Below are 18,819 nucleotides of genomic sequence, written 5' to 3'. Positions count from 1 at the left end.
TAAAGCCACATGAAAGAAGAGCTAGCTATCTCTGTCTTCTAAAGTTAGGAGCTTTGGGAGAAAGGTTTAAAAATATTTGATAACCATGATTCTGTCGAGTTTATTCAGAGATAAAGATACTGGATAAAAAAATAGAAGCACCACAAGAAATTATATCAAATGGAGTAAATACAGTTATAAGTTAGCACTTACCTGAATAAGAGCTCCCCCCAGAGTTTTTAAATTTTTGGATTCCATGGAGTGTGTGTGTATAAAAACATGATAAAACACCTGAAATGGGGTGAGGTCTCATTTGTAATGCCTGTAGTTATATATTGATCCAGGCAAGGGGAAATTATTTGGCAAATCCAAAATGACTATACCATTCTGCTGAAGTAGGTTAACCAGGAGCCATTGAAAAATACATGCGTACATATCTATCTACATGGGTTCTATATACATAATATACACATTTGATTATTGAATACATCTCTTCTTTTCTTTCAGTAGTAATGTTCATTCTCATAACATAATCCATGTGTAAAATCACAGAGAATTAAAATTAGAGTTTCAGGTAATCCACAAAATGAACAAGTAATTCAGAGATGGTCAAGAGTTAACACTGTATGTCAGAATTAAAATTGGAGCCATGAAAGATATTGTTAGCATTATGCCGTAGCTTACCAGCATGAATCCACGAACAGGCATAGATTTTTATCTTAGGGTTTGGTGACAAGTGAATTAGAAATAGCAGAGCTCTTTTCTGCTATCTAGCTCCAAATTTAAAGTGCCTAATTAATATAGACAGTGGAGTAGGTAAAAAAAGAAATCTCCTGATTTAAAGCATCCTTCAAATGAGTGTTAGTTTACCTTATGCATATTTCCAATTCTTTAAATTGTCACAGAACATTTCACACAAATAGGGTTCCCCTGACTGGGATTCAGGTCCCTGGTGTTCATCAATTAAAGGCATAGCATTTTCCTAATCCCTGTCTCTAGATCAGATATTCCCTCTCAGTGCGTCCGTTTCAAATGTTAATAAAGTTTTCACTTCTAAAAGGTTCAAAATGACAGAACAAAATTCTCTCCTTTAAGAGCATGAAAACGACTTCTGTTTCTGTCTGCAGGTAGTGGAGGACATGCTAGAGGACGAGGAAGAAGAAGATGACAAAGATGACAAGGTAATTATCTTTCCCAGCACTTGGGTACCTGGGGATGGGGAAATGTAGACATGACACTGTTTTCACAGACAGTTAAAAAGGAGTTGAAGTGTTTGAGTCCAGAAAATTGGACAGTGCCGTTTATCATCCTAACAATGCCACTGCATGTTGCAAAGAGGGAGAGAGGGCTATAAATCGTCTTCGCTTTTGTCCAGAGCTGGGTCAAATATTTTTCTGCCAGGAACAAAAAAAAATAATTCAGCTTGTCTGGAACTTGATACCTCTCACGAAGATAACGACAGTGACAACTGTTTTTGAAGGGCAAAAATTTGTCCTATCTTGAGTATTACAAATCAGGCTATACTTGGGGGGAAGAGAGGAGTGAAAAAAAATAGCAGCCTGCATGTGTCAAACATGGATATTGTCATCTGTAATTTTCCAAGAATTGCTCAGCAAAAGAACACGTGTGCGGAGGGCTCCAGAGGGCATTTAAATAATCCCAGTGCTCACTGCCCTGGCTTAGACTTGGAATGGCCCGTGGCTCCTTGGTCAGGAAAGTCTGTTCAGAGAGGCTCGTGTTTCGATTGCTGGTTGGCTTGGGGTTGGTGGCCACAGTAAATAACAGCTAGTTTCTGGGACTGCTTGGATTGGTTGTCCCCTGGGGAGAGTGGACAACTGGAAGGAGGAATCAGAATGGCCTTGCACCACGGCAGCAGTGGCTGAGGTCGGAAGGACAGCTTTCTATGGCAAGGAGGCTAGTGATGCTGGTTTATCATCATCTTTGGGCACTTCTAGACCTAAAATCCAAAAAGTCTTAGGGTGCGATAGAGGGGGGGAGTGACGGAGGGGGGAGTGAAAATATCATTCATTATTTCCACATTGTTCAGCCTATAAAACCAGATTTTGACCTTCATGGAATCTACCTGACTTCTGCTATAGTAAAGCACTGAAATTTTTTAAAGAAAGGAGAAAAACAGTGTATCTTAATTTATGCCCTTGACCTTTGATTCCAGTAGAGATGTACACTTATATCCCAGTATAAGAATTTGAGTGCTGGAAGCAAGCATTGGAAATGTCAAAACAATTCACAGTGATTAGTTAACTTCCCAAATGATTTTTTTCCTGACATATTCAATGCTGGAAGGAAAACGGAAACATACACGCACACACACTTTCTCCCTTCTACTGCTATTTCAAACATTTTTAAATTCATAGAGTTTTTATGTGAGATTTTTCTTCTGGACATCATTTAGTCATTAGCAACATCATCAAACATAAAGTAACAAAATCTCCTTTCTGCAAAAACACATATGTGCTTGTTTTTAATGTTGAATAACATGAGCATACACTTCTGGCAATAAATGATATGATTTATTGTTAAGGTCAGTTGTAGAGCTGTAGAGAGCTTGTATTTAAACTCAACATGCCAGCTCTGAATCATCATTTCTCTACTGATAAACGCTGAGCTGCCATCCATTTATGGCCACTTTCCCTTGCTTGTTGCTGCTTTATTATTAAAGCCACCTTAAAGGTCCATTCTGGTAGCAGGCGTTTCCCGAGAAATGTTAATAAGTGGAAACCCTTGGTGAAGTCTAGTACTTCGGTGCCCCTGCTTGAAGTCAACCTATATTTTTTTTTAGCCAGTTTGTTGATATTCTATACCACTAATCTCCCTTTTTGGTCATCTTTTAATAGAGAGGGTGTTAGGAGTGGCACATTGTTAGACGTTAGCACAACCTGGTTAACCAGTTCACCAAAACATAGACGTCAAGTAGAACATGCCAGGGTGGAAACAACCCCAGATCTCTGGAGTGGCATCTGTTGTTATCCAGTGTTTGGTTGTCTGAGATCAACACCCTGGTTCTAATGTATTTTCAGGTCTCGTTACCAAAGTTGATTGAAAGCGAGCGCTTAAATGACTGTGTGAATTTAACTGTATTCTTCTGTACAGGATGCCGACAAACAGTGTGTTTTCCATATGAAAGGATTGTGAGCTGATTTTCATAAATCCAGCCCTTTATTTGAGTGATATATAAGAAGGTTTTGCTTTTCTTCACTCATAACGCAATTGATAGTATAAAAATCATATCTGAACAAAAATAAAATTTCAAATGTAATAATTTACAATAGACTTTTAGGGACTTGCATCATAGAGAGAAGAATCTTAGAGTGGAAAGCTTATATTCTGGAAATACAAAGTTTTTAATATAAGAAATGAAAACATGAAAGGATCCTTCAAGTTTCTATTTACCAGTTTCCGTCTCTCGACTGGCTCTCGCAGTGGTAAATCTAAGTCTTGGCTATCAGATGTGTCTGAGTGGGAGAAGGGTAATTTCCTACTTAAAAAAATTCATTGGTTCCTCTATTTAAAGTTTGTGTATAGAGTCATGCGTAATGGAGTTTCATGAGAAAACAAGTGTGTTTTTTGCCGTACGAGCAGGTACTGACCTCTAGCTCTCATTATTTCTCTGTTTTCTCAGATGGTATAATAGTGGGGTCAGGTCAGTGGGTCCTCTTATAGGATAAAAGTAAAGAAGATTAATAAATGTGCCAAAGCCTCACTTTAATTGAACCTGAAGCATATGTTGCAAGTACGTAAAATACGTCCCAGATGTTTCACCAGGGCTAGTGTCTTGGCTTTCCCTGATTACCACAAGGCAGCTATTAGTCCTGTAACCTTTGGACTTGGGGGTAAATGGGGTATTACGTGGCACAGAATGAGAGCACCTGTTTTCCATTCAGCAAAGACCCCTGGCAGGCTTTGCCTAAGCCCATTCATATGTTTTCACTTAGCAGATTGTTGGGCGATTATGAAAAGTGTCTTTCTTTAGAGCCAGCATTGATATTAGTCACTCACAATGAAAGGACAAGTCATTGGCTACTTGACAAGGTCCGTGTGAGCAGAAACTGAAGTTGTTCACTTCTTTTGAGCTTGGAGTGTTTTCCCTCAACATAATTACATAGATGGCATGTATAGACACAGGTATAAGAAGTTGAAGCAAAGATGATAATTACTTAACAGAATAGTTTTGTAATAGCTTTTCTTTAGTACTGACTTTAGCACCTGGGAAGACTTTGGTTAAAGTTGGTAAAAACAAAGTCATGATTTACCTGGATTCCCAGATCTTGAAGTTTTTCCACATTATGGACTATGAGTATTTTTCGTAAGTTCTTCCTTTTTACTAAAACAGCTAATCGTTAATCAGGTGAGGGTTTGTGATGCTCAGACTTATCCTTTATTCTAAGAATCCATTGTCCACGTTTGCTTAAATCTAAAATTAGGCGGCTTCTCTCTTAATCCAATTCCATGGTTTTCACAAAGGCAGAGAATATGGGTCTTAGTTATAAATCATTGACTTGTTAATATTTTCACTTATATCTGCATTATGTAGTAGCTCTAGGTTAAGCTGTGCTGGAGATGAAATTTTTCTTGAATTAAATGTTAGAAAGACATCATATTGCATTCTCATTTGCCTTGTTGTAAAGCATTCTTTCAGCCATCAACCACAAAGTCACAGTTTGATCTGATTTTTTTACCTGACACCAAATTCTGCCTTTGTGGTTAATACAATATCTTTATAAATAAGGCTTAGATAAATTACCTACGTGGAACTATCAACAAACCATATAATAGTGTTTTTCACCATGTTACATATAATAATACAGTGGTCAATCTGCATAATCTGGACATCTAATTAATGAAGATTAGCTTTTGTTTTGTAGCTTTAAAAGTTTAGGCATGCTTCCCATGTTGTGTCCTACCCTTATAATAGGATCCAGCTGCAGTATCAGGAAGCAGAAGATAGAATGCAGGTTTTCCTCAGGAAAAACATGGATCCAAATGCATGGCATTCTAGTAATGTTTATCGAAAAAGATATTAAAATGTTCAGACATTTATGCTTACATTGCTTCTCTTTTTTCTTCAGCAATTATGTCAAGCTTACTGTGTTTCAAGATAAGTAGCTACAATGAACGAAATATATCTCAGTTACGTCAGAACACAGATTATTTGCCTTACTTCTCAAGATCTGTATTTTCTGGTTTGATCCTCCAGCCCTAAACATGTATATAATATACCCAAGATGCATACATCTCTGCATCTCAAATTAACTGTGAGGGGGGGAAGAAAGAGATAACTCTAATAAGTAAGTGGTATGAGAGGAGCTTTTAGTCTGACAAAACAGTATTTTCTAGTTATAGTCAATGAAATAACTGCATGGTGGGGAAATGGATTAAAGCTTTGGAGAAAGGCAGGAAAGGAGGAGACAAAAAAAAAATCCTAACTTATCTTTAAGTGGAATACCATTGTATTAGCTTATTAGTATTTTATTTTTTATTTATTATTTTATTATTATTTATTTTATTTTTATTTATTATTTATTTTAAAATTTTGTGGTTAGTATTTATTAGTAGTATTATTGGTGTCATTGCTGCATAACAAATTACCACAAACTTAGAGGCTTTTCTAATTTTAAAATATTTATTTGCTAGGACTAGTAATAGTTCATTATAAAATATTAAAATAGGATTTCTTTTTTTCATATTTTAATTTTATTGGAGTATAGTTGATGTTCAATGTTGTGTTAGTTTCAGGTGGACAGCAAAGTGATTCAGTTATACATATACATATAGTCATTCTTTTTTAGATTCTTTTCTCATATAGGTTATCACAGAATATTGAGTAGACTTCCCTGTGCTATACAGTAGGTCCTTGTTGGTTAAATCTACCTTATATATAGTAGTGTGTGTATGTTCATCCCAAGCTCCTGATTTATCCCTCCCCCCCCTCGTTTCCCCTTTGGTAACTGTAAGTTTGTTTTTGGTATCTGTAAATCTATTTCTGTTGTGTAAATATGTTCATTTGTATCTTTTTAAATTAGATTCCACATATGAGTGATATCATATGCTAGTTCTATTTCTCAGTCTGACTTTCTTCACTTAGTATGATAATGTCTAGTTCCATCCATGTTGCTGCAAATAGCATTATTTCATTCTTTTTTATGGCTGAGTAATAATATTCCATCGTATATATGTACCACATCGTCTTTATCCATTCCTCTGTTGATGGACATTTAGGTTGCTTCCATGTCTTGGCTATTGTAAATAGCGCTGCAGTGAGCATTGGCGTGCGTGTATCCTTTCGGATTATGGTTTTGTCTGGATATATGCCCAGGAGTTGGATTGCCGGATCATATCGTAGTTCTATTTTAAGTTTTTTAAGGAACCTCCATAGTGTTCTCCATAGTGGCTGCACCAGTTTACATTCCCACCAACAGTGTAGGAGGGTCCCCTTTTCTCCACACCCGCTCCAGCATTTGTTATTTGTAGACTTTTTGATGATGGTCATTCTGACTGGTATGAGGTGATACTTCATTGTAGTTTTGACTTGCGTTTCTCTAATAATTAGTGATGTTGAGCATCTTTTCATGTGTTTTTTGGCCATCTGTATGTCTTCTTTGGAAAAATGTCTATTTAGATCTTCTGCCCATTTTTTGATTGGATTGTTTGTTTTTTTGACATAGAGCTGCATGAGCTGCTTGTATGTTTTGGAAATTAATCCCTTGTCAGTTGCTTCATTTGCAAATATTTTCTCCCATTTTGTGGGTTGTCTTTTCAGTTTGTTGATGGTTTCCTTTGCTCTGCAGAAGCTTTTAAGTTTAATTAGGTCCCATTTGTTTATTTTTGTTTTCATTTTCATTATTCTAGGAGGTGGATCAAAAAAGATATTATAGCGATTTATGTCAAAGAGTGTTCTGCCTATATTTTCCTCTAAGAGTTTTATAGTGGCTGACCTTACATTTAGGTCTTTGATCCACTTCAAGTTTATTTTTGCATATGGTGTTTGGGAGTATTCTCATTTCATGCTTTTACATGTAGCTGTCCAGCTTTTCCTGTACCACTCATTGAATAGACTGTCTTTTCTTCATTGTATATTCTTGTCTCCCTTGTCGTAGAATAATTGACCATAGTGTGTGAGTTTATTTCTGGTTTAAAACCATACGCATTTATTAGCTCTCAGTTCAGTAGATCAGAAGACCAGGTGTGGCTCAACTGGGTTCTCTGCTCAGTCTCACACTCAGGTATCAGTCAAGCTGAGTTCCTGTCTAGAGGCTCTGCAGAAAAATCCACTTTCAAGCTCATTTAGTTTGTTGGTAGAATGAAGTTCATTGTAGTTGAAGGACTGAAGCCCTTGCTTTCTTGTTGGCTTTCTGCTCTTCGTCTCCACTTTCCATGGCCCCATCCATCTTTATATCCATCAGTGGAGAATCACCCCTGTCTCAAATCTCTTTCATACTTCAAATCTGTTTCTTCAGGAAGACCCCAGTTGTTTTAAGGGCTCGCCTGATTAGGTCAGGCCCACCAAAGATAATCTCCCTTCTTAAAGTGAACTGTGCCGTGTAACATAACCTAATCATAGGAATAACTATCCCATCATATTCCAAAATCCCCCTCACACACAAAGGCAGGGGATTATTCAGGACATATACACCAAGAGGTAGGAATCTTGGCAGCCATCTTAGAATTCTGCCTGATACAACCATCTAGTCCCACCCGTGCTCTAGAACAAAAATGGAACAGTCTTTCCATTTCTTGTTTTGCTAGACCCTGATATAACTATCCTAAAGTAAAGAAATTAGAAAAGCCTGCCTGACTAGACATGTCCTTTCAAACATTATAGGAAACATCTCATACCAGAGGTATAAACTGAGATATATTTTATAGGCTTAGTACATTATGTTCCACTTGCTTATTATCTAATTCACCTCTGCAGTGAGGGCAGTTGGGCATGCAGAAAGCCCGACGGGCTCTTTACCCTTGTTGCTTCCTTCTGGGGAGAAGAGCAAATAAGAATAAAATTGGCAAAAAGTGGGAAAGGGTCCATTCCTCCTATTGGGAACCTGTTGATGCCTGGGCCCACTGAGCAGGCAGCCTACTGACCTCAAGTCAGTAGAAACAGTCTCTACTACATCTAGAATCATAGCAAAATTAAAACTGGTGGATACCCAGGACGGGCAAAAGAAGGCTGCCTTGCTGCCCCATGGCCTTCCGTCTCCTGGAAGGCAGGAGGCCTTCTGCCTGCACACACGCAGCTGACTCCCCCATTTGGCCTCTCAGGAGCTGCCTGTGCACAGCCCTTGGGCCAGAGCCCATCCAGCACACATGGCTGGCCCCTGGAGCCAGGCTCCGTAACACTGTGACCCTGACTGGGGCATCAGGGGATGTGTCCACAATGACTGAGGTTTGCTTGATAGGTGGCATGGACCAGAGTCCTTAGCAGGAGTCTAGGATTAGGGGCCTCTGGCACCAGGGGCACCAGGTGTTTCTCATCCCAGGGTCCCCTTATGGGCCAGTGGAACTTCTGCAATTCCATGATTCCTTTCTTTGAGCCCCTGACACTCAGCAGATGCCAGTCCATCCTCTCCCTGCCCCTTCTAGACCTCATTTTAAAATGAGGAAACCATAGTTCATACAACTTAAGTGAATTGCCAGAGGTGATATAGACAATAAGTGGCAGAGCCAGGGCTAAAACTCAGGTTTCTGAGTATAGAATCTTTATACTTCCTTAAGGTTTTCCACTAAAAAAAAAAAAAAAAAAAAAAACAAGTAGATGCAAATTATCTCAGGGATGATCTTTAGTAGCACAATCAGAGAACATACTATCCCACCCAGCTAGGGGCTGTTTACATCTAGGTTTCCACTTCTTCTCACTTTCCTCTTATGCTTTCAGCTCTTTCCCATCATCCCAGCTAAGGAGCTATGTGGTAGGCAGAATAATAGCCCCTCAGAGAGGTCCTGTCCTAATCCCTAGAACCTGAGAATATGTTACACTACATAGCAAAGAGGCATTAGGTAGCAGATGGGGTGAAGGTTGCTAAACAGCTCATTTTACAATAGTGAGATTATCCTGGATTATCTGAGTGGGCCCAATATTACAAGTGTCCTTAAAAAGTGGAAGAGACCGGGCTTCCCTGGTGGCGCAGTGGTTGAGAGTCCGCCTGCCGATGCAGGGGACACAGGTTCGTGCCCTGGTCCGGGAAAATCCCACATGCCGCGGAGCGGCTGGGCCCGTGAGCCATGGCCGCTGAGCCTGCGCGTCCGGAGCCTGTGCTCCACAACGGGAGAGGCCACAACAGTGAGAGGCCTGCGTACTGCATAAAAAAAAAAAAAAAAAAAAAGTGGAAGAGACCATCAGAGTGTGCAGCAATGGCCAAAACCAATGCTCAGAACCTTCCCAGCAAGAAAGAAGAGCTGCTGAAACATCTGGACCACCTGAAAGTGGAGCTCTCCCAGGTGCACATCGCCAAAGTGACAGGTGGCATATGGTCCAAGCTCCCGGAGACCTGAGCTGTCTGCCAGTCTGTCACCCTTGTTCTCACCATCATTAACCAGATTCAGAAGGAGAACCTCAGAAAGTTCATAAGCCCCAGGATCTGCTGCCCAAAAAAGCATGTGCCCTGCACCGCAGGCTCAACAAGTACAAGTACAAGGAGAACCTGGAGATCAAGAAACAGCAGCTGAAGGAGCAGCCATAGAGGACCCACCGTGGGAACCCACAGTCAGGGCCAGAGCATTGGCATTAATAAAACACACACTGACTGGGGGCAGAGCAGGGAGGTGAGCAGCTGTACTGGCTTTGAAGGAAGAGGAAAGGGGCCATAAGCCAAGGAATGTGGGCAGCCTCTAGAAACTGGAAAGGCCCCTAGAGTCTCCAGAAAGAAATGCAGTCTTGTCCACATCTTGACTTTAGGCCAGTGAGATCCATTCTCAACTTCTGAACTGCCAAATTGTAAGATAATAAGTTTGTGTTGTTTAAGCCTAGGTTTACGATAATTTGTTACAGCAGCAATAGGAACTAATACAGGCACCTTCCAACTGCATTTTCTATACTTCTCAAAAAAAATGCTGCATATTAAAGCACTAGATCTGAGTTCCTAATTTTTCCTTATTATCTTAGTCGTACTCTTCTGCAAAAATATAGCTCTACAGTTCTTCATTTAATATGGAAACTAAAAACAGAATCTAACAAAACAAATATTTTTATCCAAATTGCCTTAGTTTTTATTTCAGAAAAGTTTGTCCAAAAGGAGAGTGGGTTAGAGCCCATCTCTAGTGCAGTTGATTACTTTCCTATTGAGGAACCTCTATTATTCATTGGTGAGTGGAGCACCAAGGCATGGTTAACTTCAGTTTTCAACAGAAGTTCACTTCCTCACAACTTTCATTCCATTCCTTAAAATGTTTCACTCTGCAAAAAACCAGGGCAGACGGTCCTAGCCTTATTTAGGTCACAGACCTTTTCAGAATCTAAAGGCAGCTGTAGACATTCTCCCCAGAAGAAAACATATAAACACATATACAAATAACTTTTTTGTGCCATTTTTTTGCAATGGAAATTGAATTATTTTACAGAGACTATAACGTATCTTCCTAAAGTCTTATCTCTGTTGTTCTCACCACATTTTTCTTGACATTAATGCCTATTTTCCTCAAACACCTGAGATAAATGCAAATTTTTCAAGTAAAAATAGAGTTGAATTCAGCTCAAAAGTAAGCTTCTACAAGAAGGCTGATGTTTGGCTTTGATATTAAAATTACGGAGTGGTTTTTTTGACACAGCAATAGACTTATTATTTTTGACATCTGTTTGACTATGACTTTTCAGTTTCACAGCAATAAGTGCTTAAAATACTGATTTGGCAAAAGAAAACAGTAACAAACAAAATGGGAGCTGCTGTGGCTTTATTAGATGAGGGTTAGGCATAGTGAGATTCCTAGAGTTCTCCAAAATCCTTGTTGAGATCATGCTTTGAGAAGTCTGCATCATTAATGCTTTGTCATTTTTTTTTTAAAGGATCAAGTATTCATGGTTGCATGTTAAGGTCATCAGAGGCAGGATTAGCTTTCAAAGGGTTATCTAAGGATTCCAGCTGTCTATGGGTTTCTACCTGTAAACAAATTGGGAAGCTTTGTCGCTCCTTGTTCCAGTTTGCAGAAGCCCTTCTCCAGCCTTGGAATGTTTAGATAGCTGTCTGCCCGCCATGTGCCCCTCCAGAGTGGCTGTTGAGCTAAAAGAATTTAAATGAAAAGATTGATTACCTAGGTGATTTGGCAAGAATATCCATCAAGTAAAGCTAACTATGATTGGACCATTTCCTTTTGGGTTATTCTAATAGTTGGATTTCCTTTGCCTCAAAAAAGAGGAACTTTCATTTGAAGGTCAACCAAACATTCGAAGACAGGTCCTCTGGAAAGCTAATTAACTTCTGTATTGCAGAAATGAATTGACTCTTCTACTCCCATTTCTTGACAAAACTTCTTGAAATAGAAGTGTGTCAGCCCTGGCTCTCAGGAGGTTGACAACGTTCATAGAAATAGAGACAAGTTTTTCATGATCGCTGGCGGAGTCGTTGACACTGGCTGACACAACTGCATGTTGAGATGAGGAGAATGTTTCTTCACCAAAGCAGCAGAACCAGATGTGTTGCCAAGCATCACAGATGCTCCATCTGAGCGCAGAGTGCCAAGATTTTTATTCTGCCTGGAAGTTTGTTTGGCAAAGAAATTCTTCACCATGTTAAAGACGTTGACTCTGCAGGTTCTAAAAGGAGTTCACGAAGTAGGAATTCTTCCTCGATTGTGATAACTTGCCAACAGGAGTTGGCTATGCAAATGGAGGTATCTATTTTCTCTAAGTTACATGCAGAAAATGAAATATTAAAGAAAGGTCAGAAACTCTGTAGTGGTGACATCATTTGATGAGAACACAACTTCAAGAGATGTGTGGCTTCACCACAATATTTCAATGGCCTCTGGGTTATTTCTCTTGGTGATATGTTGAACTCAAAAAATGTTTTAATACAAGTGTTTTTTCTTGGGGAAAATCCAAAGCCAGGTAAACCTCCAGTCTGTAAAAATCAAGATATTTTTATATAAAGAAAAAGATCCACAAGGTCTAATAGATTTTTAGAGTACGCAGCCTAAGGTACTCATTCAATTTTAGTGGTTCCATGCTTCCATGGGCCAGAATCTTGTCCCACAAAAAAAATACTTCACTTTTTGTGTTTCATCACACTCCATAATTAGTGTAGAATTAATAGATATAAAAACTTCATGGTACTTTTTTTTTCTTTGAAATTTTCCAACTTTAGCTAGACTCAAAGTAAACAAAGATATATGGCTATAATCATGTTAGCAGGGTGTGTTTTCTTAGATTCCTGTCAACAGGAAACTATTCTAGAGGTCTTAACATGGTAGTGACAATGTCACCTGTCTCTTTACCTTCTGTAGCATCTATGGCAGATTGCCTTCTGTTCAAAATGTACTTTCCTGCCTACTGATCTCAGACTTGGCCACGTAACTCACTTTGGCTGACCCATGCCACTTCCCAACGTGAAGGCTCAAGAGCCATCCTTGGCTCTGCCAGTTCTCTTTGTTTCCCCCTGAAACACAGCTGGAACTGTCCATGTAGGAGGTCTTCAGTCAGCCTGAGTTCTGGAATAAAGAGGACCTGGAGCCAACCCATGTGGACAGGTAACGTGAGCAAACAATAAGCCTTTGTTTTTATAGGCCTCTATGATTTTGAGGTCTTTTCTCACTGCAACATAATTAGGCTAGGCTGATAGATACAGCATTCTATGCCGTATCCTCTGCGTGAATCAATGTCCTGATATAATTTGACAAACGTTTTTTCAAAAGCAATCAAAGTCTCAGATAGGAAGTTTTAAAATGTTATTTTCTTCCTAAATTCACAAACATATTCCCACCCCTTGAAGCCCAATCTCAGGTATAGGTTGAACTATTTTTCCATTGTGTCCTTCTTATTGAAAACGGATACCTTTTTTTTTTTTTTTTTTAACCATAAACATATATTGAAGGACAAGTCACTGGGTAAACAAAGAGAAATATGACACAATATGGGCCTTTCAGGAGTCACTGTCTGATGGGGCCCTTGGTGATGTAAACTAATACTTGTAATATGGTGAGAAAAATGCTATAATAAAGTTGTGAGCAGAATCTGGGTGAGAAAAACAGGAGGGTGACCATCTTCATAGGACTGTCTGCAAATGTTGCACGGAGAAAATGGCATTTGGTTTGGGTCTTGAAGGATGAATGAGGATGTATGAGGAAGTGTGGTGTGTAAAGTCAAGGAGTATGTGGGGTAGTAGGGGCAGAAGTGGAGGAAAATGACACTGGACAGGGAAATTTACGGTTGTGAAGGCTTTGGCATCATCTAAGGAATTTGAATTCTATTCTCCAACCAGTGAAGAATAAAAGGCAGTTCTAAAGTAGAGATTTGTCATGGTGAAACTTGTACTTTACAAAGGAAACTTTGGCAATGGGGCAGAGGATGGCATGAAAAGAGATGAGACTTGAAGTGGGGAAATAGGCTAGAAAGTTCCACAGTTACTCCGGCCATCAATAATGGCATCTTACACCTAAATGGTAATAATGACAATAGAAAGAAACAAATTTGAGAGATATTTTTAATAATGACTGTAAGAAGATTATTGAAAATTTTTATGTTGGGTAGAGTAAGGGGAAATTGAGGGTTTTGGATGACTGGGAGATGCCTAGCTGAGGCATCCTTATATGTAGGTAGCACTTCAGTGTTTCAAAGTGCTTTCCCTTCCTTACCTTATTTAATGTTCTCGATGACTCTGTGTATTGGCTTATCAAGGATCCTTCCCATGCTTCAGTATCAGGAAGATTAACTTGGCTAGTGAGGAAGCAGCTAGAAACCAGATAATGTGACTAAATTAGAGAAGTAGTTGAGCCTAGAAACCAGTTAACTTATCTAATAGAGAAGAAGCTAAGACTAGGAATTAAGTAACTTGTCTGACGATGAAGAAACTGAGATCGGAAAAGAAATCCTCTCATTAATTTTCCTTCCCAGCAAAGCCTGTTGACCCACCTAGAGATGACAGCTAGGTCACTTGGGATGCAATTCTGCAGAGCCAGAGCCCGTTCTGTCCAGTATAGACAGAGAAAGTGTCCTATATGCCTGCCCCAGTCCTCTTTTTTCCCTGCATTCTAGGTCTTGAGAGAGTGTTTGGAAAAATGATGGCAACAGGTCTACGAATAGTGCCTTTTTCCCATTCACCCATTCAGTGTGCTTCCAATAAGTAAACACAGATCCAATGTGGAAGCAAGAAGTATGAATGTAAAAGGAGACCAAATATTTTTGATGCCTCAAAAGTTGGTTCAGAGTAGAACATATATAGTAACCGTGCTTATTCTGGCCTTGATCTAAGAGTCATTAGGAAAATATGATGCTGGAGGAATATGGGTCAGTTGAGAAGCAGCTACTATTGTCACTATTTTTCTGATGAAGACAGAAACCTCTGAGGCATAAAGGAACTCACTAAAAGTCACAAAAGAAGTAAAACAACCAAACTTCAAACTCTAGTCTGTTGCCTCCAAAGCCTGCCATTTTTTGTATAACAGCCTTACCCAAGCCCCAGAAAACAAAACTTAGTGACCTAAAGCAATAATTTTCCATTTCTCCACTATGCAGTGCATTGACTGGGCTCACCTGGGCAGTTCTTGCCTGAATCTCTCGTATGGTTCCAGCCAGATGTCTGGGGCTGTGGTCATCTAAAGGCTGGACATTCAAGGTGGCTCAGTCAGATGACTAGAGGTTGTTGCTGGTTTCTCCTAACATGGCAACTGGGTCCTGAGAGGGAGAATTCAAAATCGAGTGTTTCAAGAGGTCCAGGTGGAAGCTGCAAGAGTGCTTATGACCTAGCCTTGGAAGGTTCCAGAATGTCACTTCTGTCATATTCTATTAGTCAAGCAAGTCCCTAAAAGCAGCCCAGATTCAAGGAGAGGGTGAATTCGACTCTCCCTCTTCATCAGGAGTGTCAAGGTCATATTGCATAAGAACCTAAAGGGTAAGAGATGTTGTGTGGCCATCTTTCAAAAATTAAATCAGCCACAATTTCCAAAGAGCAAAAACTTCTAATAGATGTCCTGTAGCCTTCAGGAATATGGAGCCTATTACCAGGAGACTCTCTCCTAAGGTTTATCTGTCTAAGGTTTATCTGCACATAGTGCTGGATTAGGTTATCTCAAAAATAAACAAACAGAGCACTTTCAAATTGCCAGGTATATCCAAGTTTTATCATGCTATTTCTTTTTATTTCACTTTTGTTTTTGCTTTATGAAAGGAGAAGCAACAAAGGATTGACCAAATTGTCATTCTCAACTTCTCCACTGAAAACTTGAAGGGCTCCCTAAATCTCTCCTCTTTTGCTTTGCCCATAGACAAAGATGTAGTCTCCAAATTTCACCTTCTACCTAAGCTCTCCTTTGAAACGAATTGGGGGGTGGGGGTAGGAAGGAGTTGTAAAGAATCCTTTTTAAATTCCTGTTTAAGTTGTAATGGGCATTCATCGTCCTCCACCGATGGAGGACGAAATGCTAGTCCTGTGTTCTGGAAGTACTTATTTACTCTGCCTGGCTGCCAGAAATAAAAAGCCAAGTGAGGAAAAGAGGTGGTACAACACTTCCGACCTAAAACGTAAGAGTTTCTACTTTTTAGAAAATGTACTTGGAATTGCCAGCAGTTCACATCTGGTATTTTATTAATTTGTTCAAGGACATTTCTCATAGGATTTCAAAGATCACTTATATCTCTAAAAATTGTGCTGTAAGAACTCTGAGTAACTCGGTCAAGCCTCTTTTCCAGGATCTTTGAAGCTAATGTTTCTCTGCTGTAGTGAGGTGACATTTCGTGGATGTTAAAATCAACATTCAGCACGTTACGCACATGAATTCTGTTTCTTGGTTCTGGTTTCTTAGCCGAGTCTTCTGATCAGCAATGATTTTGGAATGGGGACAGTATCTGTATTCTTTGTGATTCCACACCTGAATATTTTGGAGACACACACGACAATATGATAAACGAATATACAGCTGTTGCAGTCTGATAATGTAAGATTTTATTGATTATCCAACAGAGTAACTACCCTGGGTATTAGATTTGCTTGTCTCAACCTTCAGTGCCTGGGGTACTTGAACAAGTTCTTTTCCATTGAGTTGACCTCAAAGTCACATAGTTTCTGAATCAAGGTGCTCGGATTTCATACTTTGGCAATTTCTTTCCTTTCTAATGGGGTATATTAGAGAAAATGTGTCACCTTTTGCACCATGTAATACCAAATCAGATCAGAATTCACGCACAATTATGTCAGTGGAAATCTAATAGTACAGGCTGGCTTATCTCTAGATAACACATGGAAAAATAAACTTCCACAACTGACAGATTTACTTGATTTTTTTTTCAGATAAGTTATTTGTAAGTAATCGAGCTAAAGAATGTAACTGGATTATTTTTCATACTATAAAAAAAAAAAGACCCTCAATGGTAAAATGGTTGCTAAGTATTCAAGCTCTGTCATTCTGCCTTTTTCTCCCCGCTTTCTCTTTGAAAAAGTTCCTGGATAATGAATGCAAGGAAAGAACCAAAAAAGAAAAAAAAAAGAGAGAGAGAGACATTTTGCATTAGCTATATTTATTAAGAGAACTAACAACTTTAGGCAAACAAAATTTACATAAAACACTTACGTGAAAATAACATTCGTTGATGGTTAATGGCATTTAAGTAACACAGGTTACGTGGTAGTCTACCTGGGAATGATATTAGGCTGTCTAAAAAGCATTCATCTGTGTTTCTCTTTTATAATCAGGAAAAGTCAAAGCCCATTACTAATCTGAAGTCTTCTTGAAACCAATTAAAATAATTTAGGATAAGTTGTACTGCAAATGTGCTTTTTAAGTGTTTTAGACTTAGGATGTCTTAGGGATGTTGTAACCCCTTTTAATGTTACTATTTATATATAACTACCATGTGTATAGTATTACACCTTTAATGCACTGTATTAGCTGTCACTTGAAATTAAGTGCAGGCGTGTTCTTTTTTGGCCTTCAGTTTCTCCTGCATTAAACGTTTAAATAATGATACTAGTAGTAAAAGGGTAGGTAGCATTCCCAGCGGAAACTCGCTTCTGCATCTGGTTGGGTGGTGTTCAAGTTTCTATGTGAAAGATACTGTAATATCAGAATCTCTTAGTGTTTACACACCTGGTATCCAGAACTCTACCTGATGTCTTTTCTCGGGAAATTAATGGAATCAAAGCTTATGGTAGGTACATTTGATAGATATGCCTTGTCTGTGGAAATCTGGCGATAATTCCATCAAAATTTGTCCCTAGCTGGTCATATATTTATACATTTTTGTATCTTTGTGGTTTTCTTCACCAACTCTGCTTGTATCAGTGCCTTCATTAGAAGGTCAGGTTTTGAGGATTTAGTAATTCACCTTGACACTGTACTAGAAGTTGAATGTGTCAAGCATGAGTTTTCTCCACTCTGCGTGAATTCTGTAGCATTAAAAAAGGCAAACCCGGGCTTCCCTAGTGGTGCAGTGGTTGAGTCCACCTGCCGATGCAGGGGACACGGGTTCGTGCCCCGGTCTGGGAAGATCCCACGTGCCGCGGAGCGGCTGCGCCCGTGAGCCATGGCCGCTGAGCCTGCGCGTCCGGAGCCTGTGCTCCGCAACGGGAGAGGCCACAACAGTGAGAGGCCCGCGTACCGCAAAAAAAAAAAAAAAAAAAAAAAAAAGAAAGGCAAACCCATAGCTAAAATATTTTATTGATACCTGTTTTTCATTTAGATGGGGAGAAGTAAATAGATGCTTATTGATTTCAGGTGTTTTTCTGTTTCTGTAAGTCATGTTTGCTTTTTATGGTATAAAGACATGATGTAGACTTTTCTCCATGATGATAAAATTGTGCATTTTCCAAACATGCAAAACAATTAGTTTTAATAAAAGAAACTATCCAGATGTGAGCCACTTGGAGGGGCTATCGCTTATACTAAAACAACTGATATGAAAATTTAAATTCCTTATATTTATTCGTAAATATTCCCCTCCCACAGTCTAATGCAAAGTGATACAACTTTCTGGGTGGGTCTTTTCCCATAACAGCAGGTAAAAAGAGTAATATATTAGAAAGAGATAAGTGTTTATCTTACAGGTTTTGACCAACTTTGTCACCTACGAGTACATTTGTATCTATTTACATACCCACAGCACAGAAATGAAGGTGAAATGTTTCTGATTAAGAAAAAGAAATCGAGATAGTATTTTTTCCTATTCAATATGAATGATATTCAGTGGTATTCAATATGAGTGATTTCATATTCAATTCATTCATTCTTTCACATATTCATTATGAGTGCACTTAATTATTGGCACACCTATGACAAATGTTTATTCTGTGCAATACATACTGACACATTTTAAGAAAAAAGTGCAGTGAGGGGCAATGAGGTTTCTTCCCCTTCATTCATCATCACCATCTGTTGCCTTCATTTACTCCCTGCTTTTGTTCAACCTTAATTCTTTCCTTTGTGGCTTCCATCTGTAACATTTGACTAAACTTGCTCCCTGAAGACATCAATAACCTCTCTTGGTCTTCCACTTTTTTAGTGCATTTATCCCAGTGCCCCCTTGACCACCATTTAATATCCCCTTCTATCCCTATCTCCCTGTTCATTCATGTTTTTTTACACTAACTCTTCAATTTTTGTCTTTTGTCTCCAATATTGGAATAGTCCCAAGTTTGTTCTTCCTTAGAGAACTGATCTGTGCCCACAATTTTAACTATCCCCAAG

At 39.0% G+C, this 18,819-nt stretch overlaps 1 protein-coding gene across 14 annotated transcripts in view; it reads left to right on the top strand.

Annotated features, from left to right (window-relative positions):
• Positions 1-18,819, top strand: part of MCTP1 (multiple C2 and transmembrane domain containing 1) — a gene marked incomplete at both ends in the record, with an annotated part of 537,186 nt that overhangs the window by 460,771 nt on the left and 57,596 nt on the right. For all 14 annotated transcript variants that reach the window (XM_082650521.1, XM_082650520.1, XM_082650519.1 and 11 more), the window contains one exon: positions 1,107-1,160. In XM_082650521.1, coding sequence (XP_082506647.1) covers positions 1,107-1,160 — 54 coding nt within the window. The remainder of the gene's footprint in view (positions 1-1,106; positions 1,161-18,819) is intronic.

Source organism: Grampus griseus (genome assembly GCF_964374135.1).
Source record: "Grampus griseus genome assembly, chromosome: 3".
NCBI lineage: Eukaryota > Metazoa > Chordata > Mammalia > Artiodactyla > Delphinidae > Grampus > Grampus griseus.
The sequence above is the reverse complement of the archived record's forward strand: the minus strand, read 5'-3'. Positions and strand labels throughout refer to the sequence as shown.